Raw genomic sequence first — 26,141 nt, forward strand, 5'->3', positions numbered from 1 at the left:
TCCAATAAAAACATTCTGTATTTATTTTCAGGGACCTATGCAAAGATCAGTCTTGGGAAGGGAAAATACCATTTTTTACTGTAGCTCTTTGGCAATGTGCATCCCGTTACAACCTGAGCAAATAACTAAGGGTATAACTGGAAGATTTCAGTTGTATTCAATTGGCATTAAAATAGCTCCTTAGAGTTGAGACGTAATATGCATAACTTTTTCTCTGTTGGATTAATTTTGGAGTCAGTGTTCTTGTTGTTTAGACCCTGAAGAATGATTCTAACTATAAAATACGAGGCACCTCCCATAGATTCTAGTGAGATTTGCATGTGATTTTGTCAAAGATGAGTTTGATCCAGTAATTAATAACAGTTTCCTACTGCGGGAAATACATGCACAATACCATAAACTAGACATTCTGTATAGTCTTAATGACTTTATTGTGCACCTATAATAAATGGCCTTTAAATTTCTGCCACCGTAGCAAACAGTGCTATACAAGCTTGATTTAATTCTTGTACCTCTTTCTCTTCTAATAAGGCAGTTCTCAGTGCATTGGTATACAGAATTATTAAAATGAGTCATTCTCCAAGACAATGATCCCTAGCCTGGGAATTTTTATCTCTGTAATTTGTATACAGCATTGAGTCAACATTTTATTGTGTGTTGGAGTTACCAGTTGAGCATTTGAGCTCTAAAATATTTAGAAAATGTAGTAAAAAGAACATTTTTTCCTTCCAAAGGTAATTTGGAAAACATAAAATACTAATCCTGGTAAACAACTCAAGATACATACAGAAAAATATTTAGTAAAAGCATGTTTTTTCTGATTCATGACCAACACATGTTACTGTATAGCTGTTACAGATCAGTGAAATCTGTTCTTGACTTTAGAAGTAGCTGTATCACTCAATTAAAAACAGAATAATTATTAAAGTCACTTGATGTTATGATTTTTGTCCATATATATTGCCTGCTTATGTATATAAAATTGAACTTTATTGCATATAATTCTGAATATGCAAATGATAAAGCCATGGCTTTGCTATAATATTTGAAGTATTTAGTTATTTTTATCATGAGAATGCATCTGATGATAGTTTCGTGTCTGAAAATTATTTTAATATTGATAACACTACATTGCATTGTTTTCAGAAATTCATGAACAGAAACCAGAGAGACAAGAAAAACGAACAGCACTGAAAGGTAAGTTTATTTTTTTTGCCGTTTTACCTGCATATATGTACGTACTATACAGTGTATTTGTTAACTACTTATGTTACCACTGTTTTGTTATAGAAGCATTCAAAGATCAGTTGTCACTGAACATAAATGATTAAAAACTCATGTATACCTTAGCATTAACAAATAGTGTAATTTTATGTTTGTGTGTCTATACTGTAAGTGCACATTCATAATAAGATTCTCCTGCCCAAACTTATCCAGGAATCTTTTTTGTAGGAAAGATGCAAGAAAGTAGAGTGCTGATGAACTTCCTCTGGTGCAAAAGGCATGAAGTGTATTGAGCAAGGAAGAAAGCAAATTTATAGGCCAGTGGGTGACATCCAAGTTAGGAAGTCATAGCTAACAGTGAGACAGGTGTGTATCAGAGATAAGAAAAACCTCCATTTTAAGAACCTACTATTTTTCAGACTGTTTAATCTCCTCTAACTGGCACTTTCCAAAAATCCACAGAGGAACTGGTTTGGACTGGTTTTCAGAGGTCGTGTAAGCAAAGAAGTTTCCTGGGATATGTGCAGGAATTTTACCTAAGAAAGCCTCCTCTGTAAAGGTTAGACCACATAAAATTTGATGAACATCTCTCTGATGCACCAGTGCTGTACTCAGCAATGGCAGGAGGAAGAAAGAAGGAAGCTTATTAAAAATAGTGTGCATATACATACAGCCTCCCTCACACAATTATATTCATTTCTGTATATATTCTTTACATGTTTTTATAGTATTTTACAACTCTGGTGCTAGCTCTCCAGTCAGGGCCATCTGGAGTGCATAGAACCGCTGCCCAACTACTTAATAAATCATGTTGTATGAAAACGAATTTTTCAGGTTATCAGCGGGCTAGCCAGGCAATAATGAGTTCAGATCTGTTAGCAAGGGTTCCCAGTTAAGGTCTTTTCAAGCACAGTATTCTAAAAACACAAATGAAGTTGCAGCCTTGACCAAAACAGCCTCTTGTGTACCATTTCATCTATACAGAAGTGCATTGTTTTACACAGGAGAACATTAACAATGCAGAAATGATTACTAAGGAGTTATAAGATGCCAGAAAAAAAAGCATTCAGGTGTCATTAGTTAAGTCCCTTTATGCATGTGTCTGATAATGCAGTCTTTAATTATGCAATCACTTACTGAAGCACAGAACAAATTTTTTTTTCTATTTTTCATTTTCATATTTAGTCCCAAAAATGCATCTTATATATAGGAGGAACAATTACAAGAAAACATTCTCTCTGGCCTCAAGCTAGAGCATGATAAAGGTATGAATCTTTAGGGAGTTTTACTCTTACCTTCTAAAGTACCTTCAGGAAGCATGTGCAAATGTAATCTTTTATTGTTTTTAATAGGCAAAATCTAGAGGTAAAATTAATATTTTTAATAGAAGCAAACACCTCAAACAAATTTCAGTCCTCCATCCAAAAATAAGGGGACACTAGAGTTTTAAAAATAATTTTAAGTGTATTTTTGAATAGACCAACCCCCTGAAACCAAGTCCCAAGATTTACAAGGGAGTTACATCCATAAGCCTCACTTTGAAAAGATTGTACCGAAATATGAGGAATAGATACAATGAACAGAAATCCCAGATGGAAGTGGCTGAAATTACAAGAAAGATTCTTGCAGTATTAAGAGCTAGGCAAACTTGTGCCCTGAAATTTGCTTTTAATTAAATATGTTGATAAACTACTAGTAATAAAGTCCATTTCAATTATTGTACTTAGTCAATTTAATCCTGAAAACAAGAAATACTCTGAGAAATAATTCAACAAAGCATTTGCTCATGCTTAAGAGCACTGAAATTACATTATTTCATGATTTCATGTACACATAAGCAGAAATTCACTACAAAATAGGATCTTCCCTATTTGGTATTTGATGTATTAGTACTTTCACACGGGCCAACAGCGCCCTGGACTGTATGAGGAGGAGTTTGGCCAGTCAGTGGAGGTAAGGGATTAATTATCCCCCTGTACTCAGCTCTCATGAGACATCTAGATACTGCATCCAGTTCTGGGCCTCCCAGTACAGGAAAGACATCAGTAAACTGGGGTGAGTTCAGTGTGGGGCCACTGCAATGGCCACGGCTGGAACAGTTGCCTGGAGGGGACAGATTGAAGGATGGGGCTGGCTCAGTCGGGAACAGCTGTCCTGTGAGTCTGTCATTTTGTGTCATACACAGATTTTGCAAGGCTCTGAGCTGCTGCTGAAGGCTGTTTAAGAAGTAGGTGTTACAATTGTTATTACTATCAATGAATAAGAGGTAACTATGCAGTACTTTGGCAACAAGGAAGAGCAATAAAACGTATTGAGATAAAAGCAGATATAAGTATATAATTTCTGTCTAATGGAAGGTCCAATGATAATTCAAATGAACTGATCATTTCTGATTTTTATGGAAAACTGACATTAGCAGTGAAATTAATTGACCTGCATTTCCAGGAAATATCTGTTATTACGACAGGCATGGAGAAAGAATGGGAAAAGGCTGATCTGCTGTGTGGCTTTTCCCAAATACACTTCACTAACACATTACTGTTACACAAATATAATGTGTCTCCATAATTTAATTTGCTGTAGATGAAAGATAAGGTATTTGAGACAGCGAAATATATAAACAGAGGTGGACCACACAAATCCACAGCATACTACAAACCCAAATAAGCTGAAAAAATTAACAATTTAAGTGGTGTATTTACATTTGACACAGGGGCTGTCTACCCTGATTTCTGGAGGTATGGCTACAGATATACCTGAGTTAACTTTAAACTAGGTAACATGGTACAGATAGCAACATAGCTGTAGTGACTCAGGCACAGCTGTCAAGCATTTATTTAGCTGTATGGGCTTACAGCAGCCTAGGGTGAAGCTAATGATGTGGGCAGTTTGACTACCACCAGTAGCTGTCAAACCTAAATCTCATTTCAGGTGAATGTAACACTGTCTGACTGCTGCAATTAAATCTAATTTTAAATTGTACAAACATGTAATTCAGGAGACGTTGTCTCGCTCTTATATAGGTGTCTTTGTTTATCCCGCATCCAGGGCTAAACAATAACCAATTGTTCTATCACCCAATGTCCCTTTCCCGACCAAGAAAGGGAATTGGGAAAAGGAGGGAGACTCATGGGTTGAAATTGAAACAGATTTAATAAAATAAGGAAACCAATAACAATGCTGGCATAAAAGACACAAAATTATACTTAGCCCACAGAGTGGTGGCAAGTCGCTCCAGGGACAGTAACCATCGAGAGAGATGAGACAGATAAAAGGATGGAGAGCAAGTGTTCCTTCAAGAAGAATTAAGTTACAGCCATCTCAGGTTACTGAATAAAAACATCTACACAGAGATTTAATGCTCTCTGACTAATGCACTCTTAACTGCATTGTATTAGTTCATTTATCTTAACTTTCCTGGGTGTTGCTCTATAGACAAGCAGTTAGTCAGCTGGAGCAAGCAATCTCTGCTTCATGCTTATTGCACTCATCACCTAGCTTTATACTAAGCAGCAGACTTAAGACTTACTCAGATGGAAACTATTTTTGCTTCCCTCAGGTATGGAATTAGTGCCTCCTTATTACATCTCTTCTTTTTGCACTTGCTTTTTTAAGATGGGGAATGTCTCTGTATCAAACACTTTAATGAAGAAAAACTAAATCACATCCCCCTTCACTATGTCTTCCACTTGATACAAATCAAATATACTATTAAATGGTTGAAATTTGGAAAAATCTCTCATATATATGTTATGCTTCTTGTTTTTAATTTTATGTGAAGTAGACAGCAAGATTCTTATATGATTAAGTTTGGAATACATTGTTATACCACCTTAAAATTTTCCATTATAAGCTCCTATTTTAGATTATTTATAAATTTACCACACTCCAGTCACTGAGGATGAAATTTTTCATGCTCACCCTTTTGCCTCAGGCTGAATTTTCATTCAGAGTCGTATAAAAATGTTTCAGCAATTTCCAAAATCTAGGTTAGTGAAAATTAGGTTGGGGTGTTATATTTTTTCCATTGCTAATAACTGTTCATTATGAGCTTCTGCTTTTTTGGTATTTGCAAGGAAGCCCAAGAAAATTTCTTTAAGTTGTGGGAAAATTTTAGTTTACACAATTGTCATAAAACTAGTTTTAGTTATTCTTTCTATTTTTGTCTGGATGAATCCCCATTCTATTAAAAATAAAAAAAAGAAGTGATCTTTTAATTACAAAGTGTGTCATAAAGCAAATAAAATGGTTGAGTTAAAGTTGAGTGAGCAGTTTTAGTTCCCGCATTTTTCAGCTGAAGAGTGCTCGACTTCACAGCCTTAAAAACATTTTTATGTGCTTTCTCTTTTTTTTTTTATATGCAAAAAAAGAAGAGCTTATTGACTCTAATTTGTTTCACAGAAACATGGCAATATGGCCAGCCTGGCTTATTTGTAAAACCTAATGCTTTCACTTAAGCACTGTGGGCTTGAAAAAGGGCATGTATTAAGCTCTTTACAAAGAAATAGATATCCAAGTGACTAAATCTGAGAAAGATCTGTAGACAGTGAAGTATTTTCTTTGACAGAGCTTTTAGGACTATATATGAAGCTGAACATGAAAACACTTCAGGGGGAAAAAAAAAACAGTTAATATGCAAAAGAAAAATCATATTTAAGTTTGTCAGATCAACAGCTTCTGTGGACTTTGGTGTCCCTGGTGCACTGTGATTGAAGAGTCAAAAATGGCCAGACATCACAGCCCTGAAACATGAACCCTTTAATTTTTGGCAATACCTGCCCTCCCCAGATAAGGTTCTACTCAAAAGCCATAGCTCTGACAGTGTCCATAAGAGGTAACAGTAAACATTACAATCTGAGATTAGGAAGCTCTGAGGCTATGGGGATATCAACACACAGGACAGGGCTCTTGGACTAACCAGAGATCCCCTTCAGCCTATCATTGGGAAGAGAAAAATAGCTTATGCTTATGCCAGCCTGGTCTCCACTTATCCACGTTCCAGGCTCCCTGCCCAGATACATCAAGTTACATTTATTTCTCAAGAAGGAGCCAACTGACCCCTTCTCCATGTTTATAGCTTGGAGTCCATACAATATTAATATTTCCTTGTATTTTAGCCCTTTATACCATTTTGATGATGTGAAGGAACTTTAAATTAGATTTTTCTGTCCACTTCAAAGTCTGCTGACACTCAATTCAATTAGTGTCATTCAAGGCTCATTTTGGTTTTTTTCCAAAGCATGAAATAGGGAAATGCTATGGAGAAATTAAATAATTTTTTACAAAACCACAACAGTCTCCCTTACACAAGTAAAATGTTCTGTGGCTAAAAACAAGCTTTCTGATTACCAGTCTGTTCTCAATAGTTCAGCTATATTTTTTGGCATAGAAACTACAAGGGCTTTTGTCAATGTGCAGAAGGTCATGTTTCACTGCCATTGACTATCTCAGAGCTATTGTTTGCAAAACTGTGCTATTGCCCCATCCAAAACTGACAACACACTGCCTCAAAGTGTTTTGCATGGAGCTAGCACCTGCTAATACAAAAGTAAGATGTAAAAGCATGCTACAGTTTCTGCAAAAATATTCAATCTAAGTTCTACGTGGTATAGGGAGAGAGGAGACTGCTTTTCCTTGGTATGCTACTGGAAGTCCTAAAGCAATTGAATGAGTTACAGTCTGTAATTCATTCAGTAATACATTGCTGGTGCTGCTGCATTCTTCACAGCCTGTTTTTTTAGTGTAAATTGGCTGTTCACATTCCTTAAAGGCTTTGAAAAATCTCCCTTCAATCCCTTTCCACGGTACTGCTAATTGTTATCAACAGTAATTTACCTGTTATGACTGGAAATGTATTTGGATAATGCAAACACATGCAAGACATAATGAAATTACTGAATGTTTGGAAAGATTTTTCTTGAAGACATGCACCTATTTTTTAATGAGGAAGCATTTAACTAACAAAAAAATGCTTGCATCTCTGTGAAATGACATTTGCTGCAAAGCCAGTGAAATTAATGTTTGCAAAAGCATTACTGTGCTTGTGTATAAGGCTCACAGTTGTCTTCTAATCAGAGTTGTATTTTCTGTGGTTTACTTGTTGACAGAAACTTGACTATTGCAAAGAAAATATTTTTTTCCCTGAAACTCCAAAATGCTAGTTTTCTAATAGTAGAGGTTGACAAGGAATGTTTTTGTCTGTCTAAATCACTAGGATGTGGAATACCACCATGTGCAAAAACATGGTCTGAAAGGTGGGTGGGCAATGGGGTCTGTAAGGATTCACGTTTGCCTGCTTCTAGCAAGACGTATAGTTGGCCGTGTTTTGAACAGCTGCTCTTCCTGAAGTTGCGCTCTGATTAAAAGAGATGTTTTCTTGTTAATCCGTCCCGTGGCTGAAGTAACAGCTAAAAATAAAGAAAAAAGAGCATGGAAAGCAATACGCTAGCCATTTTTTGTTAAGAATAGAAAGCAATGCTGTCAAGGACTGAAAATAATTTCCTCTGTCAGAGATCTTGCAGTCAGAGTGTTTGTGTAATGGGACCAAAACAGATCCCACAGATTAGATTAAGGTTACTGAATAATCACTTATTTTGCAAAAATACAGTCTAACAGCTGAAGGCTTATTCAAGGAAAAATATTTCTCTTGGACCTGGAATTAAATATTGACATTAAGAAGGTCTATACATCATCTAGTACCTGTGACTCAGAGCTAAAATACATTATTTTATTTTACAAATATTTTCCCTCAATTACTTTGGTGAAATAATAAGTGCACATAATACCTCCAGATTACATATTTATTCTGGGTTTTTTCTATTATTTCTAGCAATTCCAAGAGACAAACCTGAAAAACATGAAAAAATTGAGAGGAAGGAACCCCTAAAGGGTATGTATTCAGCATTTGGTGTTCTTTGTCTTTTTACCAGTTCTTCGAAACAGTCCGGTGTATTGACTCCTAGGCCCTTCTTGTAAATCCCAATTACGTTTAAGGATGGAGGAGGTGTCGTGAAAGCCAGCTGGAAAGATAATGAGGATTTTAAAAGCACTTTGAATTGATCACTCTGCAAAAAAGCTAAAATTATATTCAGAGATTAATGAATAAGTTTCTACGGGATTCTTAACTTACGCAAAAGAAGCCCAGAGCATAAATAAGTGCCCTTTTTATTCTTCTTGAATGAATCCAAGCATAATATTTGTCTTTGGGAATACTTCTGAGCCAAACATAATGAGTAAATTATAACATACAGGACACGGTCCCCGGAGGCATCCTGCTTCAGAGACCTGCCTCAGAAAGAAAAATTCCCCAGATTAATTTCAGAGACATTGGTGAGCGGGTGTTAGAGAGGATTTACTAATTTGCTGTTAGTGTATGCCAACAACAAATTACAGATCTGCCTGTTGTAGGGGTCAGAATCAGGATACTGCGTCCTCTCCACCCACGACTCATGAGTTAGGTTTGAGCTCCAAAAGCCACCATCTAGCTTGCCTCTTGTGAGGGATTTTTTGGCAAAATGGAATTTTGTTGGAACATAACTACTTGTCAAAACATTTTAAGCCTTCTAAGAACATGTCCTTTACATAAAAATGTGATTAATGAAGTCTCAGGCTGGAGGAAGAAACCCATTCTGGAACAGCAAATATGACAAAGGTCATAATAAATCACCCAAAAAGGGGAAGACCCAATATCCAGCCATGGCTGATTTATTTCAGACCAAGAACATGAGCCGCAGAACCGTGAATGTGCATCTTCCTGAAATCCATGTTTGACTAGGCCTTTCTAATGGTCTGTGATTGGAGCTTTTGTATTTTATATAAATAATTCAAAATACATTGAGTTAGTAAGACTAACTCTAGAGATTAATGGCAGGCACATAACTTCAGGCTCCTGTTAGAATAAATATTTATTATTAGAAAATGGAATGGTGGTAACAAGAGAAATTTTTTCTGCAGTTTGGAAAAATGGCAGAGCAAAGACTATAACATTCCATACTAAAACATGAATGTGTCATTAACACTTCTCCTGTTATTTTATGGAAAACTTGGGAAACTCTTCAATTTGGTTTGATAGGAGAACAATATTTAATGTTTTTAAAAATTTCTTAGAACAGGAAAAAATGATCCCAGCCAATCTCAGAGAGCCAAATGAAGAAGAATGAGAATTATTATACTGCCTTAACTTGTCACAAATCCTGCTAATATTCTGTCTACCTAACTGTATTTTATCTTAAAGTAAATGTATTAGTTTTGTTTAGTGAACTATTGCTACAATTGCCACTAAAACACTACTGCATATAGAGATTCTCTGTATTCACAATACTAAGAAATATTGCTTTCAGACTGTACATTATGTTTTAAAACTGTGACTATGGATACATGTCTTCGTAAGGCCCATTTCATTGTGGTGTGACTGGGAGACTCCAAAGTTTCACTGTATCCGTGTATTTTAACTGCTGATTTTCTACTTCAAATACATTCTCTTTTCAAGATTTAGGTAACGGAGAGTAAATAATATCCTATTCTAATTTCTAATCAACTTCTGTGATGAAGTTCAGGAAAGTTATCTAATAACACAGAGAATAATTGGAAGTGTCTCAGTGACTTAAAAGTGACTCAGTCAGCTATGTCAGGAACTCATTGTCATGTATTTCATCACTATATTGCTAAAAAAATGTGAGTGCCTGAATATTCCCTACCCTTCTTCTTTTGCTTCCAGTTAGATATGGAATTCACGGTACTGTAAAAGAGCTTTCTTATTTTCTCATGTTTGAAAAAAGCAGTTTGGGATGAAATCTCCACAGGAGTTAGAGTTAAAGCTAGCTTGCAGTTTGACAGCTGATTTTTCTAAAGTGCTCTAAATTCCACGTTTGTTTTCCATTGTCTGGAAAATTCTTGCGTAAAATCCTGAGAAAAGTGAGTGGAAAATGTTATGTGAATGAGTGGATAGCATAACACAGTTTCTACCGTCATAATATTAGTTTTTACTTTGCACATACTGGTCATCTAATTATGGCTCTGAGATCATCATTGCCAGGGACTGATCTCAGCTAGTGTCCATTACCAGCTATCTGTATCCATTGCTAGCTATCCGTATCCATTACCATTTCCATTATCCATTATCCATTTCAAGTCAGCTGGCAAGTGACAGATATGTCGTCTGTGCATGTGATGCTCTTGTCCTCCAGGATTGATTCCAGGGTTTTTACAAGCCTCTGCCTGACAAAGTATGGGGTGGCCCAGGTGATGTCCTCTTTATAGTGCAGGCAGCAGCATTTACTGTAAGTTCTGCCTTAGTCCTTGACAGTTTTCTGAAAATCTCTCTTCAGGAAGGGACAGATAATTGCAAGCAATGATGTTACTGTAGTAAACAGCTGAGGCATGTTACCATGGCTTGGATGGTAAGCAGTAACTTGTTAGCCAGAGTTGTCTGCTCATACCCATGTAGTATGGTGTATGCTGTGCAGGCATGCACGGGATAGCTCAGGAGTAACACAGTGTGCCATTTTGTTTCCTAAGGCTTATCTTGGTAGAATTATTTTTGATTGTTAACTTTTATCCACAGTTTTTTGTAATATATATGAACACATTTCTTCTTTCCTAGTGACACATAAAGACAAACCAGAAAGACAAGAAAAACCTGAAAAAAAGGAAAGGCACGCAGGTAAGGCTTTAATGCCAAAACTTATTTTAGATTTTGAGGTACCCCAGAACTAACTGTCTACTCAATTTCCATTTATGTATCCCTTTGATTGGAAAAAACATTATAGAACTTTATGAATAAAAATCATGATATCATATAAAGGTTTGCAGACATACAGACTGAGTAGCATTTTGTATTCCTTCTGTATGTTTGTTGGCGGTTTTTTTGAGGAAGGTTGATAACATATTTTATACTCTGGATTAGTATAATCTCCCAGTAATCTCCAAGTATTTCCAACAATTACAGTAAGTATGGTTGCTAAGAGAATATAGTCATCCAGGAAACACACCTGACAACCTGTAAACAAAGGTAATGAGGCAAGCCATGTGAAAAAACCATTTTAAATACAATACTAACTAGGGCTGTTGGATAGGCATTGAATAGGGCAGGACTAATTCTTTTAAGTAGTCACTCTCAATAAACAGGTATCTAACACTGCTTTATCTTCCACAATTCTTACTTTTTTTTGAAACACCAACACAAAGCAGGAGGGTACATAGCAATGCTCATGCATACATTTTTGCGTTCTCAGTATAAACTCATATATCAGAGTCAAATAGGTAGCTGAGTGTTTTCACGCACCTGGTCCCTGTAGGGTACCTCAGGGGATACTAAGACATATAAATACCTGTTCTGCACACCTACGGACAAGTTACTCTGTAAACATAAATTGTAAAAATTCAGCAAATCAGCAAATAGGAGAATATTCCAGACTACCCACCACTCAGGTGTATTCTGAAACCTGAGCCAGAAATCTAGTCAGTACAGTGTACTTTATTTCAATTTGTAAAGTGGAAATTAAAAGCAAACAAAAAGACCCAAAGTGCATTAGTTATGATACCATTGCAATTAGATTTGTAATTAATTACAGTGTTTAAACATTCATAGCTGGAAAAACTGTTAGTTGTTATGTGGAGTTCAGAATATCCTTCAGAAATGAACCAAAGTAATAAATAAGAAAGCTACAAAATAAAAATATACTAAAATAAACCAATAAACTACAGTATAAACAAACAAAATGAACAAGTAAACAACATAAACAAGTATGACTCTTCTTGACTAACTTCTTTCATGGAACTACGGTTGTGCCAGAAAGGCCGTTCCTCCCCCATTTGATGGCAGAGACCTCAGGGATGGTAGATGAGTATTTGAAAGTTCAAATCACATGTTTTGACATCAACAGCAGAGAGCAGCAGCAGAATCAATCTTTCTGGTTCTTTGCATGGTGCCTACTCGTGTTTCTTGATATTTTTCCTCCTTTTTCTCACTTAAAAAAAATTCTCTTTTTTAATAACCATTAATGTTGTTATTTATTTCTAGCTATTCACAAAGAGAAACATGAAAAGCCAGAAAAACATGAAAAGAAAGCACCTTCTAAAGGTAACGCAGATTATTATTAGATGTTGCATAATTTTAGAGAGTGTGGAGATTAATATTTAAAGTATAAAGCTCTTCTACTCCATGGTCTACATTTTTTGGGTGCTCTCACTTTTGCTTGAGCAGGTCTCGAACAGCCCCTGAGTGAAATCTTGCTCAGCATACATTTCTCTCTCGGTTTTCTTGTTTTGATACACACAGGTAATTACAAATCATTCTTGTGCAGCTAAATAAATAAGCCTATGACTATTATATTTACATTCCTTGATGTCTTTTCATCCACAACGAGATTCAGGAATTTTTCTGCAGAGAAGGCTTTCTGTTGTGTATCAGTTTTCAGTTTGGTGCAGACCTAATGGAAGAGTGTTTACTAACTCTCTGTCTGGGTCTTCCATCATATCCAAAAATAGGTTTTCATTTTCTTGCCTTTATTTTTTTTTGCAATAACATTTTCATTTCAGTACATGATTTGTACTGTCCTCTATGGCAGAAGTTGCTTTGGTTAAGATTTATGTATCTACTAATTATCATATATATTCTGAAGCAATATCATGTATGAGAGGTGATTATCAACATTCTTTTTACTGTTAATTCCATCTTTAGCGATGAGTTGGACAGGGAGATTTAAAAATCCAATCACGTTGCCCTGTTATGCCATTTTTAAAAGACTAACATTTATTATTGTTTAACATTCGAATGTTTTTGCTGTGAAGTTTTCTTTTATTTTTTTTTTACATGCATTGCTTTTTGGAAGCCAGATATTTCTATAATGGAGTTAGGTTTCAGTCTTCATCTGTTCTTACTTTTACTCAGTTAACTCTTGAAAGAAATACTATGCAATGTATCTTAATATCAGTCTGTTATGGCATTCAGATTAATCTGATGGTTGGACTCATTAATTAATTAGGTTTAATTTGAATCTGTTTAGACAATATAGATTCAAATGTACAAGTTAGTCTTTATTGAACTTTACCTTACTCTAAGGAGAAATGTGAAAACAGAAAGTGAAGAAAGAGAAAAAGTGGAATGGAGAAAAAGACTTTGATATGTAGCCATTGTCCAGTCGCTCTTTAAAAGGGATATTTAGTCATTTGCAAAACTACGTGCTTGGGGAAGGGTGGCTAGAAAGCTGCCCGGCAGAAAAGGACCTGGGGGTGTTACCAATGGCTGGCTGAATATGAGCGAGCAGTACGCCCAGGTGGCCAAGAAGGCCAACAGCATCCTGGCTTGTATCAGAAACAGTGTGTCCAGCAGGACTAAGGAAGTGATCGTCCCCCTGTACTTGGCACTGATGAGGCCGCACCTTGAATACTGCATTAAGTTTTGGGCCCCTCACTAGAAGAAAGTCATCGAGGTGCTGGAGCAAGTCCAAAGAAGGCCAATGAAGCTGGTGAAGGAGAACAAGTCATGAGGAGTGCCTGAGGGAACTGGGGTTGTTTAGCCTGAAGAAGGGGAGACCTTATCGCTCTCTACAACTACCTGAGAGGAGGTTGTAGCGAGATGGGTGTTAGTCTCTTCTCCCAAGTAACAAATGATAGGATGAGAGAAAACAGCCTCAAGTTGTGCCAGGGGAGGTTTAGATTGGATATCAGGAAAAATTTCTTCACTGAAAGGGTCGTCAAACATTGGAACAGGCTGCCCAGGGAAGTGGTGGAGTCAGCATCCCTGGAGGTATTTAAAAGACGTGTAGATGTGGTGCTTAGGGACACGGTTTAGTAGTGGACTTGGCAGTGCTACTTTAACCGTTGGACTTGATGATCTTAAAGGTCTTCTCCAACTAAAACGATTCTATGATTTTTTCTACTTTCAGTCTGTAACTTGAGTGTAGAATTTTTTTACAAAGTGAAATCACACTGAAGTGATCCAGAGAAAATAAATGCCCATGATGTGTGTGTAGATTTGAAAAGCAAATAGCTTCCAAGAATCACTGAGATATTCGTAATGAGCAGCCTGCCTGTTTACCCATTTATCTTCTGCTAGCTAACCAAATAATCACTTAGAACTTTAATGTGTTTAATAGCAGCCATGACTCCAGTCACTGGCTGGAAAATTTTATTAAGAATTTGGCCACTTTGTAGCTAGGGAGATTTGCTCCTGCAGTATGACACATAGACATGCTACCTTCTTTTGAGTAGTTTCCATGCCATGCGAATCCCTCTGGGTGGACTCAGTGCACTAGGGCACTCGTTGCCTTCAGCGCTTTCTAAGGCACATCTATGTTGTCAATGTGCCGAGCTATCCACTGACAGGCTCACCTCCCTTTTGTCTGGGGTCTGCTCTAAACTGGATCAGCTACCAGCAGTGCTGAGTAGACATTTCAACCACTTGAAGTCCCTAGGAAGTGAGGATGATCAGCTCCAGGCCAACTTCAGGGAACAGGCGTATGGAAAATTAGGTGTGTACTTCCCCCACATTCAAGAGATTTTCTCTATGCTGAATAAAAAAACTTAGGGTACTTCTTAATGCCTTGTTAAAGGCTCCAGAAAGCTTCAGTGATATGAATGCTATTTAAACACATCATCTAAGAAACAGCTATCTTAAAAAAAGTAAAACAAGTCTAAATATCAATCATGGCTCATATAGGCAGCAATTCCAGGCTGGAACTCAGATAGAGAAGATGTTGCTATTATGTGGTTATCACTTGAAAGAAATGTAATTAACTCTCAAGGCTGTTTTGTTCTGGCAATATGTCTGGATGGCAACCAAGAGAGAAAGATAGAAGTCTCCCCACAAAATTTTGACAGCCTTTCTGGGACATAGCAGTGTGTGTGTTTACACAGTGTATCCTGTCCAGACATGAACTCACTTGAGCTGGGCTCTGAAGTGAGCACCAGGCTTGTGGCTGTTTGTATGACAGTGAGCCCAAGCTAAGAAAAACCCCTTTGTGTAAGACGAATGTAGCTGCATGGCTTCCTGTTGGCTGGAGCACAAGAAAATCAAGCCCATGTCCGCTCAGAGCTCGAGCAGAGCAAGTTTGTGTCATCTGGAATATGCAGTATAAACATTCCCTACAATGCTTCAGATCTGTGTGACTGCCTTGTCTTCTGGTTAGATGAGTCTCAACAGATATTTTGAAGCTTTTTAACCCAGTGTGTGAACCTGAGAAAAAGAAGCAAGAATTTTGCAAACTGAAAGACAGGAATCATGAAGAAAAGTGAAACTTCCAGGGGTGTTGCTGTGTTTTAGCAATATTTTCTCGTTCTTTGTGAGTTTTTTTCCTAATATGCAATTGTTCTCATTTCTAGTAATTCAAAAAGACAAACCTGAAAGACATGAAAAACCTGAGAAGAAACCTCCTCCCAAAGGTATTTATTTATTTATTTATACTACATTTTTTACCAGAATTTACATTAAAATTCAGCTGCATGACACTAAAATGAAATTAAAACGTACTACGAATTAAAATGTCTCTAGAACACCCAGGGGTTAGATTTATGCATGACCTGTTGAAATTTCAAAGATGATAATTAAAGGTATGAACGACCATTTCCCTGAAAAAGAAGCAGTCCTATCTGTAAGTGATCTGACATATACATTTTCACTGTAACTAGTTAAGCAAATTCTTTCTTCACTGGCCAGAAACATTTGGTCATGCTGTGGCTCTGCTTGTAAGCAGGAATTGCCCTTATATAAATATCTCTATTCTGTTTTAGAATTGGTAGAACCATTCAGTTTACATATTGATAAAATCAGTCTAGTCAGCCCAGTGGCTTAATAGAAATAGAAGTCCAGAGCCTTACAGAAGACATGGATTTTGTAGCATATTCAAGTTTTGCCTCAAGGATGGAGACCTTTAGAGCTATGAAGAAAACAGAAGTGTGAACATCACACTAAACAGATTAGTTTAAACCATATTCAGTGGCATTTTAAACTACTATTGGATTTTACACTGAAGTGAGCTAGGAACACACATATTGTCAGCACCCATGTCTCAGATGAGAAAAAGCTGCTGATACATATGAGCAGAAAGAACAGTCCTGCTCTGTCCAACCTCCATGTAGCTTCAGCCACTGATATTTGCAATTCAGTAAATCTGCTCAGAAACCTTCTCACTCTGCTGCAGGGCACATCATGAATTGGCCTATCTCAGACTAGTCCTTCAGCTTGTGGAACTGGTGTACAGAGAGACTCAAGAACTCAAAACTTCTTGGACAGAGACCTAGAATCTGTGCATAAAAGCAACCCTTACAAATAGTCACACTTTAAATCAACTGGCTTTACACCTTACAACAGAGTTCAGCTGTGTTCTCTGAAGTCTAAAGTTACTCAGATTTAGCCTGGACGTACCTTCCCTATTTGTTTGCTTCATGACCAACATTTGTCTCCCTAGTTTATACCATAAAAGCTAGCATATTGTCATTAGAAACATTGAATATTATTTGCCATAGCCTACTATGCTTAGTATCAGTCAAATACTTGGTACAGGACTGAAGACAAAACATGCTTGCATCTCATATTTCTGTCTAAGTCTGTCTGGTTTTGGGAGATTACAGCTTTCATCAGATCTGAGCAAGGTGTTAATGGTGAAGAAAAATTCACTAGTAATAACACAAGATAAAATAAATGGTACTGAGTATTATTCTGGGGGGAAAGAATGACACTGAAAGCTTGTTCTTTATTACCTGCAGAGGAGAAGAAATTAAAGAGCACTAAAGTGGAAGCAAAAGTTAAAAAGGAAGTGAAGGATGGAAAAGGAGAAGCGAAGATGACTGAGAAGGTCAAGCAGGCAGACACTAAAACAACAGAAGTTGGGCTAATAAAGGCCAAACCGAAAGTTAAGGAGGAGAAAGCTCTTCAGACTGTAACTAAATCGGAAAAGAAAGGTAAACAAAACCAGGAGGAAACAGACGAAGATCTTAAAAAGGTACTAGGGAAGAAGCAGAGAGAGTGAAGTTAAAGCTGGCAAGGACCAAAGTCCACCCGTGAAAGAAAAAAGTGCAGTACAAATAAACTCCAGAGGAATCTCAGACCACTAGAAGGAAAATATTGAGAATAAAATAAGTTTAATCTAAACAACCAGAATATTCCAACTGTTTGTCATGGCTAAAGATTCATTTTAGTTTAAATTCTTCTTTAACAAGGACCAATTTCTCTTCAGATAGGCTGGAGTATTCGTGGATTTGCTCAGTAGCATCTTATGTAGTGTATTGCTACTAAAGTTATTTTGGAAAATACAGACTATCCAATGACCTGTTGGAAATTATGTTTTGATTCGACATCTGCATATATCCTCAGTAACAATAAGGAAAGAAGCAGTAGAGGAAAGCGAATGTAATAATTTTTATTACATCAGATTATATGAGGCATTGTCATGTTGCCAGGTATTGTATGATGTAATGATATACCTGCCTGGTTTAATTTGATGTGAACAGTTTCCAAATTTCTCCTAAAAATGAAATAAATGCCATTATCCTGGTGAAAGGAAGAAATTAAGTGATAAAACAAAGAATCAATGTACATTGACACCAAATGGAGGTGTTAACTATATGCTCCTCTTTGTCAGAGCCAGCCTGGGTTCTTCCACTCCCAAGTTGCACTGGCTGGTTCCCTGATTTCCCTGTGGCTCTTCCACGGCATTAGGTACAATTTTGTATGAATGAAGGTGGCAGGACCTGCCTCACTGTACGAATTGCCACTCTGCAGGCAAGGATTATTCTGACATTAATAGAGGTAGCTCAGCCTTGCGTGGTGCACCTATCTGATCCTTTCAGCGGATAACCACAGATAAATCGTTACGCCTGAGTATTGAAGCAGTCACCCCTGCCTGGATATCTGAATCTGCCTGGGCAGATTCTCTCAGAATTTCATAGCCATGAGCTCTGGACCCCTTAGGAGTTGCCTAAATTGTATGTTTCTAGAAATCTGAGAGATTTTGAGACATAGCCTCCTTTCTGACATGCATAGTGTGCTGAACTAGTATTTTTAAACATTTATTTGTATTCTAGTTAACATTGGTTTTTGCTTGAAATACTGGAGCCTTTGAGGCATAAAATCAAAGCAGCATCTTTCGTGCTGATTGCTGTGACCAAGGGGAAAGTTCAGCAAATTGTTGAGCTCCTCTTGGGAGGTGCAAATCTCTTTCAGTTTTTGTTTGCTCTGACAGAGTTTCAGTGCACAGTGGGATCCACTCCACACTGTTCAGGATAAGGCTCTCAAAAAGCAATGGTGTGCAGATGAGGTACTTTGCTCCCTGACAGCAAAATATTTTAAGCAAGTAGGGGGCAAAGATTACAGAGAGCAATAGAGTGTGGTGCTGGTGTTTTTCTGTTTGGGAGGTTTTTTGTGGGTTTTTTTCCTCCCCTTTAACTGATAAATATTAGCAAAATGATCCATCTTAACATCAAACATTAACAGATCACTTTGTAAGTCTGCTTTAGAGTGTGACCACAGTGACTGTGCACTGAACTGTGGCGGGCGAAAGTGGGAATGGGCAGCTGGAGTAGAGGAAGGAAGGAACCTCTTCAACTGCCCTTATCACTGCAGATAGGGCTACACACGTTCAGTGAAAGCTGCCTTTTCTACTTTCATCCTTCCCTTTTCCACCATAAGCCACTGCTGCCCAGCTGGATACTCTCAGAAAATTCAGTTCTATATTTCAGTCCCACTGTGACCTAAGGTGAACATAATTTTTAAGTCAATATGGTTTTACCAAGATTTCCTGATCCTGCAATCCTTACCTTTCCTTGCTCAAGGAAGTAGTTCTGCCAGCTTTTCTGCAACAATGTGAAAAATATAACAGTAATCACAGAAGGGTTGTTATGATGTCCCTGCTGTTGTATCATTCCTTACTCAAATTAAAATTTAAAAAGATAGGTCATCTCCTGGGCAAATCAGATGAGATCCAGTGACAGAAATATCTGACTCTTTTTATTGATAAGAATCTAGTCCCAAACTTTGACATGATTTATTAGTACTCAGATGAATACTTGTGTGACTATTACAGAGTTATAAGGTGAAAACTATAGTGTGAAATTTTCTTTTTAACAGGAGAGTTTAAATTAAAATGAATTTTAGCCATGAAGAGACATTTGGAAAATCATATTCATTTAAAATTCCTTAGGTTTCAATCTTTGCTGACTGGCAGAATTCCCATGAACTTCAATGGGATGTTACTGTGCACCTTATTATTTCATATACGGTAGAAATGCTATTTTTGTTATTCAGAGTTTAACATTCAAATTTTTTTTATAAATCCCAGTTTTTAGGGGTTGAGATATTAAAGAAAAGCTATGAGAAGATTAATACAAAATCTTTCTTCTCAGGTACAACCAAGACTAAAGCTTTTTTTTAAAGTTTATTAAAGTTTTTTATTTATTAAGCTTTTTAAAGTTTATTCGAATTACATTTCCGAAAAAAAAACCCCACAAGTAAACAAAAAAACAAAAAACCCCACAACCAAACCAAACAACAAACAAACCAATCCAAACCCCCACAGTCTATTTTAGTCCTGGTCTATATTTCTATGTTTAAAAAATGGATTATTTTAATATCAATGAACTGGTGTGAGCTGCTAGGCCTTCAGGCTGTGTCTATATCATAACCTAAATAGAACCATCATAGGATTGTGCTCTGTCCTGTGATTGTCCATACAGCTTGTGTCCCCTGACGTAGTTTTGTCTCATGCATCTAGCAGTCTTACATACAATGCCCCAAAACAGTCCAGGAGCTCTTTCCAATGGGCAGCATGGGTGAAGGCAGCTTCTTTTGGCGAAAGAAGGGTAAGGAAAACTCAGTTTTGTGGGCAGCAGCTGTGCCCTGACATTTGTCCTCTGGGCTAAAGAATTGGCATTGGTTCATTTTAATTGTTAATACAGGCAGACTCACTGAGGCCCTATTTGCACATGTATTGAAGTCAGTGCAAACACTTTGCTGACTTCAGTGGCTTTAGATGGGCTTACTGAGAGTATGGACTTGTACATGTTTTCTCACACATACACTGCTACTTTTTTCAGAAAATTAGCACATAGACTTAGGGCAGATATTGCAGCCAAATTCTTTAGATTCCTTAAGGGTGGAATCCAAAGCTGGAGCCAGCCAGAATGATAAATCTGAATTTCTAAATATGAAAGTAGAAAGTGTTATGAATAGTCATCAAAGGTTTTAAAAGCAGCATTTATAGCCACAGCCCTGTGTACATCCTGAAAGGTTTGCCCCAGGTTCTACGATACTGACTAGTATTACCTTTGCCATCTCAGTAACAGAAAATAAATGTATGGACTCCTATTGACTAGTAGAAAAAATTGGATATTTGCTGAGCTTGTAAACCCTTTCCTAATTTCTACAACTGCATAGGAAATCATGACTTGAAAGCTGCAGTTCTCCATCCAAGGACTTCTATGGCAGTCAACATAATAGAGCAGCAATCACATAAATGCCTCAACATCAACTAATATTGATGCTACAGTGAACTACGTAAGAAAGCAAATAACACGAGTGTTATTTTGCATTTAAATATAACAGTTATGCCATTTTTTAAATTTTAAGTATTCCAAAGTCTGCATAATTTTGTTTTGAAGTTGGCAAAGAGAAAGTAAGTGGCTTTGTAGGTGAGTAGGAGACAGATAGAGTCTGTCTAGGAGGTGGAGAGAGGAAGAGATGTAGCTTCTGTAGCCTAGGAACTGTGTTAGAACAGTCTAGGACAGACAAATGAATATGCTTAATTCAAGGATTATTGGGAACTAATTTAGCTAACCAGAGTTGATATTTAGTCACCAACATTAACTTTCAAAGCTAACATTCCTTAGAGTCCAGTGGGGCAGCATGTTTTTCTGGCCAACTGGAGAATCCAGCAATAATATCGCAATTCTTTTGCACTCAGCTGATAACTTTTGTTCACCATTCTTAAAGTCAGAAATTTTTATTAAGGTCTTCAACTCTGCTTACGTATAGAAGAAATCAATAGACAATCAAAATTTCTGAAATAAAAGATTCTTTTATATTCAGAAGCCTTAATTTCTGACTAGCATAGTTTTTATATATATAAATCCAGATTTAATATATACTTGTATGTATATATTTGTAAAGATTAGTGTTTGGAAAATAATTCTGCAGTGAAATGATAAAAATCTCTGGAACATCTCATTGCTGCAGAAGTGTAAGTACACAGAGTTCTCTTTATATCCCCATTCACTAAATGTACGTATAGATTATACTATTAAAACAATATTAACAAAATACTGTGATATAAAAAACTATTGAATTTTTCTATCACCTGGCTGTGACTATTTGAAATGGATCTTTAAGGATAAGAAAAAGTCTTTGGGACCTGTAGCCAGGCACCAGTTTGCACAGTACTTGTGCGTGGGGTCAGGATGTATGCCAAAACCGAGGGTGCGCACTGCTGAACTGGGGCATGCACTGTGCTCTGCCAGCCCAGAATAAGAGTTGGTAGGTCTGGGGCACTGGTAGTTCCGAAATTCTTGGCTGGGAGGCTTGAATTAGATCTGGGCAATAAATTGTCTCTTTCTGAACATGTGAACTACTTGAAGGCTAGGAAACAAAGAAAAACCAAACATATAAGCAAGACTATCCCTGAAATGTGTTTTTGCACTGCCAAGATTTATCTTCACTGTTAAATAGAAACAAGATTTTAAATTTACTTTCTTCATTACTCTTTTTTTCCTTTTTGCTCTGTTAGATCAATATGCATTCTGTCGCTATGTGATTGACATGTTTGCGCAAGGGGATTTTTATCCAGGTACTTTCCTACATCATTGAACTCTGTTCTAATATTCTTCTGTTTCCCTGAGAGTTTCTGCTCCTTTATGTATTAAAAGTGTGTTTTGTATTGTTGAAAGGTCTCACAAGTGCAACAAAGAGTGTGCAAATAGTTTTAATAAAGCATAAGAACTAATGGCTGTATTATTAAAGCTTTTAATTTTCTGTCTACAATGCATGAATTAAAATTAAGGTTTTGTTAAAAGTAGAGTCAATGGAAGGCTATAGAAATTGCTAAAATTTTCGATGCTTTTTTTGAGTGAGATGCAAGAGGAAGGAGCTTATTGTTAATGGCTTATTGTTTGGGGTTTTTTCCCCCACAAATAGCAAACCTTAACCTCAGAATGTTTCAAAAATAGAACTGCCGTTGTTCTTAGTATATAAAACATCTTAACTGATCCATCACTTCTGTGCTTTATCTTTTCTCTTCCCACATCTCCATGCTCATCTGTTCTAAGACAAACAATTCTTAGCCAAAAAAAGAAGCTAGAGCTACTGACGATGACTGAGCACCATCTCATAATATTAAGTCAATCTACCCTGACCTTATTTAATGGACACTCTTCCTTCTGAAATGCAGTGCAAAAGGACTTACTATAGAGAGGACATAATCCTAGGAATGATAGTTAATGATATTCCTGAAAAGAATCAAGGATAGAATATCTAAGGACACACTAAGCCTTACAAGATTTGTTTAGTCATTTATTTGCTCAAGAAGCTCTTCACTGGTACTTCTCTGAACTGGATGTGTTTTCTTATCTCTGTCTTGTGGCTTAGGTCCTCTCTTGACATGCTCAGGTCCAGTCAGAGCTGGGAAGTCCTAAGGATGTAGCTGAGAAACAGAGACACTCAAAATGGGGAGAGGGAGGACACAGATTTTTGTGGAGGGAAAATGAACAAGCTTGGGATTTTGGAGGGAAAGGGTTTGTATGGCCTGTTCTCAAAGTGTGACATGGCAAGATAGGGGGTTCCATTAAAAGCAAGAAAAGCATTGCATCGCCTCTAGGACTTTAAAGACAGACAGTTATAAACAGAGGTACTAGTCTAGGCTCGGAGTGGGAGAAAGGTTAGCAAAACCTTCCAGAGACCTTCAGTAACACTTTGAGTTAAAAAATAACCCCCTGTACCAGATGTGATTCACCTGGTTTCTGGCTTTACACAGCTGTACCATTAATAAATCACAACACAAAGACTTGCATAGAGACCTTCAAGATTTCTTTTCTAGTTCTCCTGCCATTTGCAAGCAGCTTTGACACATGTCAAAGCCCTTTTTTCCAGATGTCTCCCTGGGCTGTTTGGCACTCTCCTAAGGCAGAGTAGACATGCTGTGGGAAGAGAGTTTTGGAGAAGATTGCTTTTCAGTTTGGGCCTTTCCAGCTATGAGGAAACCAGGAAGACCATGAAGGGGAGCAGGGAGATGGAGAGGAAAGTCTGTAGTGTCTTGAATTTCAGAAGACAAAAGACATGACTATCTGCTCTTGCCTCCCAGTGTTTTCCTGGTGTCATTTCAGTGTGCTATGACAGAGTTGTGCTAAGAAACCACAGGTTAAACAGCTGAAAAATGTTCAATGGTCATTGGATGGCCAGCTGGCCTTATAGGTGGAGAGCTAGGCTGATAACTTGAGGCCCCAGAAAGCAGAAATAAGTCATAAAGCAGCTTAAATCATCTGATTTGTAGGTGAAAAGGAAGAGGACAGCCACTTAACTTAGGGTCTCCGAAAGTCCACCCATGGCTCCACCTGTAAAGCAACTGCTTTTTGACCTGCCAAGTATTTGTTGACATCTGAAGTTAAATGCTGTGAATGGTAGTGATGGAGTCTGACACATTTTTGTGGGAGGTAAAGTAAAGCATTGGCTTCAAAACAAGCTTTAGTCAACCCACAAGCTGTGAAAGGCAATGCTGAAACATCCAGACCATGTCTCTGAGAAGCAAGGTAAAGGCCAGGTACGCCCAGCTCCATGCTCTTTATAGAAATTGTGGAGGAGAGTGCCACCAAACACTGCTCAGTAGTGTTTGTTACTGTCTTTCTCAGGCAACATGCTCATTTCACATTGGCCCTTGTGAACTGAAATATTACTGTAATTCATTTTCTTGAATAGATGAATGCAGGGAAAACACCAGCCAGGGTTATTAAGTCCCTTTAATAACCCTAATATCCAGTTAGCTTTAAAATCTGTTTTATTTTATGCTTTTATCAGTTTATATTTTATGGTAAATTACATTGTCCAAACAAAGAGATCTGAGTGCAATTCAACTGAGGAATTTAGTTACAGTCACCCTGACACCGCAGTACTTTCAAACCAGGAATCATTTCTGTCAATCCCAATATTGTCATTTGTGAAGAAGAAAAACCCCATTTTTCTCATAGAAAATTCCTTCACATAGGTATACCGGCTTTTTGTAGGATTGTTTACACCAAATATGAATTTCTGTCTTCTTGAGTTTATAAGAGCAGTGTCCCATTCATTAGATTCCTTAGGCACAATATATGGATTTGTAATGTCAGTAATAAAAATACCATTCAGTATTTAGTCTTTGATAATATTCTTGGAATATTGGTACTATTGAAAACTCTGTATTCATTGCTGGCAACATTAGATTATTTTAGATTTATATAAATTTTATGCAAGAACTGATAGCAAAGTAGACCATTTAAGATGGCGTTTTATAGTGATCAAATAATTAAAAGTAAAACTCAGATCCTTGGATTTCATTAATTACATACACTTTTCAAAATATACCAATTAATACATTTTGACCATCACCTGAACAATCTGTTGGAGGTCAGTTAATGCTCTTGTGTTGGTTCTAAAAAATGACGCTGAAATGTTATTCATTTACTCAAAGTTTTGTCATGTTACTGCAGTCTTAGCTTTAAAAAATGAATGAAATATATCTAAACTGTACACAGCTAATTCATAGGAAAACATAGAAAGGAGAATTCTTGCTAAGCTGCTTCCTGAAGCATTAGCTGATTTTCTTGTTTCTCTGGCCAGCATTTGTCCCTGATACTGACTAGTTTCATGCAGATCCTCCTGTAAATCACAATAATTATATCAATAGCAATTAACTTTCAAGACTTCTATTTTACTTTTTATAAAAGAAAAGTATCTGAGGTTCTCAGCCCTTTAAAATAGATATCAGTGGAGTTTTAGCCAGAAACTCAGATAGGTTTTTCTAAACCAGAAGTCCATCTCATGAATATCATGACTGCACAAGTGACCTACCCTAGATTCCACTGAGACATTTATAGATATCCCTCTTGAGCTCTACTGTATACAGCATAAAAAATTGCATTCTGATTTTATCTGATGAAGTATGGAGCTTGAGAATATTTTTTATTTTCTGTCTAACATGCATGTGATAAGTGACAATTTGTCAGAGGGACTGCTGAGGCACCTTTCTTCCAAAGGATGGATTTTCTGATTTTATTCATCCCTGGATTACAGTTTCGCAGCCAAGTACAGGCAGTACTGTCTCAGCATTAACAAATCGCTCGGTCCAAATTGCTTTGTACTCCTTTTGTCTGCCTGTAAATGAAGAATTAATATGCATTTCTTCCAGGATTGATTTTCCAAGTTTTACTTCTAAAACTTTAAAACCTAAAGAGGAAAGCTTGATTTTTAAGAGATGCTGAGACACACTGGTTCTGACTGGCACCTTTGTTCTTCTACTGGCACTGGTATTTCTGAGGTCCAAGACAGCCTTTCTGATACAGAAGGCCACTAACTTTCTTTTGTCTAGTTTCATGGGTATAATCTATTCCATGTTATTGATAATTTATTTTATGTTCCTGAATTTTCTTCTGAGTAATATTTCTAGTGTTCTTATTCATATTTTTATACTTTATTGGTAGGAGAAAAGGTCCTATTTTAGTAGAAACATTTAACTTGACTTTCACCAGTACTTTTTTGCCCTTAGAGAGTTTGAAATACTCATCCTTGTGGATGGATTTCAGGGACACTAGTTGATCACTCTTTTAGCATGTAGCACATGCTTCTCTAAAGTAACTGCATCTGCTCTATTTTATTCCCCCTGTTTTGACACTCCTCCTCTGCTTTCCATGCAGAGTTTGCCAGCTTGCTTTACATTTACATTTCCTGAACTACTCTGGTAGATCAA

The 26,141-nt window shown here is 37.0% G+C and overlaps 1 protein-coding gene across 21 annotated transcripts in view; it reads left to right on the forward strand.

The window, feature by feature from the left end:
* Positions 1 to 26,141, forward strand: part of TRDN (triadin) — a 254,540-nt gene that overhangs the window by 66,967 nt on the left and 161,432 nt on the right. For all 21 annotated transcript variants that reach the window (XM_068416426.1, XM_068416449.1, XM_068416442.1 and 18 more), the window contains 7 exons: positions 1,147 to 1,197; positions 8,054 to 8,113; positions 10,826 to 10,885; positions 12,245 to 12,304; positions 15,547 to 15,606; positions 16,930 to 17,124; positions 21,939 to 21,998. In XM_068416426.1, the coding sequence (XP_068272527.1) occupies positions 1,147 to 1,197; positions 8,054 to 8,113; positions 10,826 to 10,885; positions 12,245 to 12,304; positions 15,547 to 15,606; positions 16,930 to 17,124; positions 21,939 to 21,998 (546 nt within the window). The remainder of the gene's footprint in view (positions 1 to 1,146; positions 1,198 to 8,053; positions 8,114 to 10,825; positions 10,886 to 12,244; positions 12,305 to 15,546; positions 15,607 to 16,929; positions 17,125 to 21,938; positions 21,999 to 26,141) is intronic.

This window comes from Nyctibius grandis, chromosome 1 (genome assembly GCF_013368605.1).
Source record: "Nyctibius grandis isolate bNycGra1 chromosome 1, bNycGra1.pri, whole genome shotgun sequence".
In the NCBI taxonomy this organism is placed as follows: domain Eukaryota; kingdom Metazoa; phylum Chordata; class Aves; order Nyctibiiformes; family Nyctibiidae; genus Nyctibius; species Nyctibius grandis.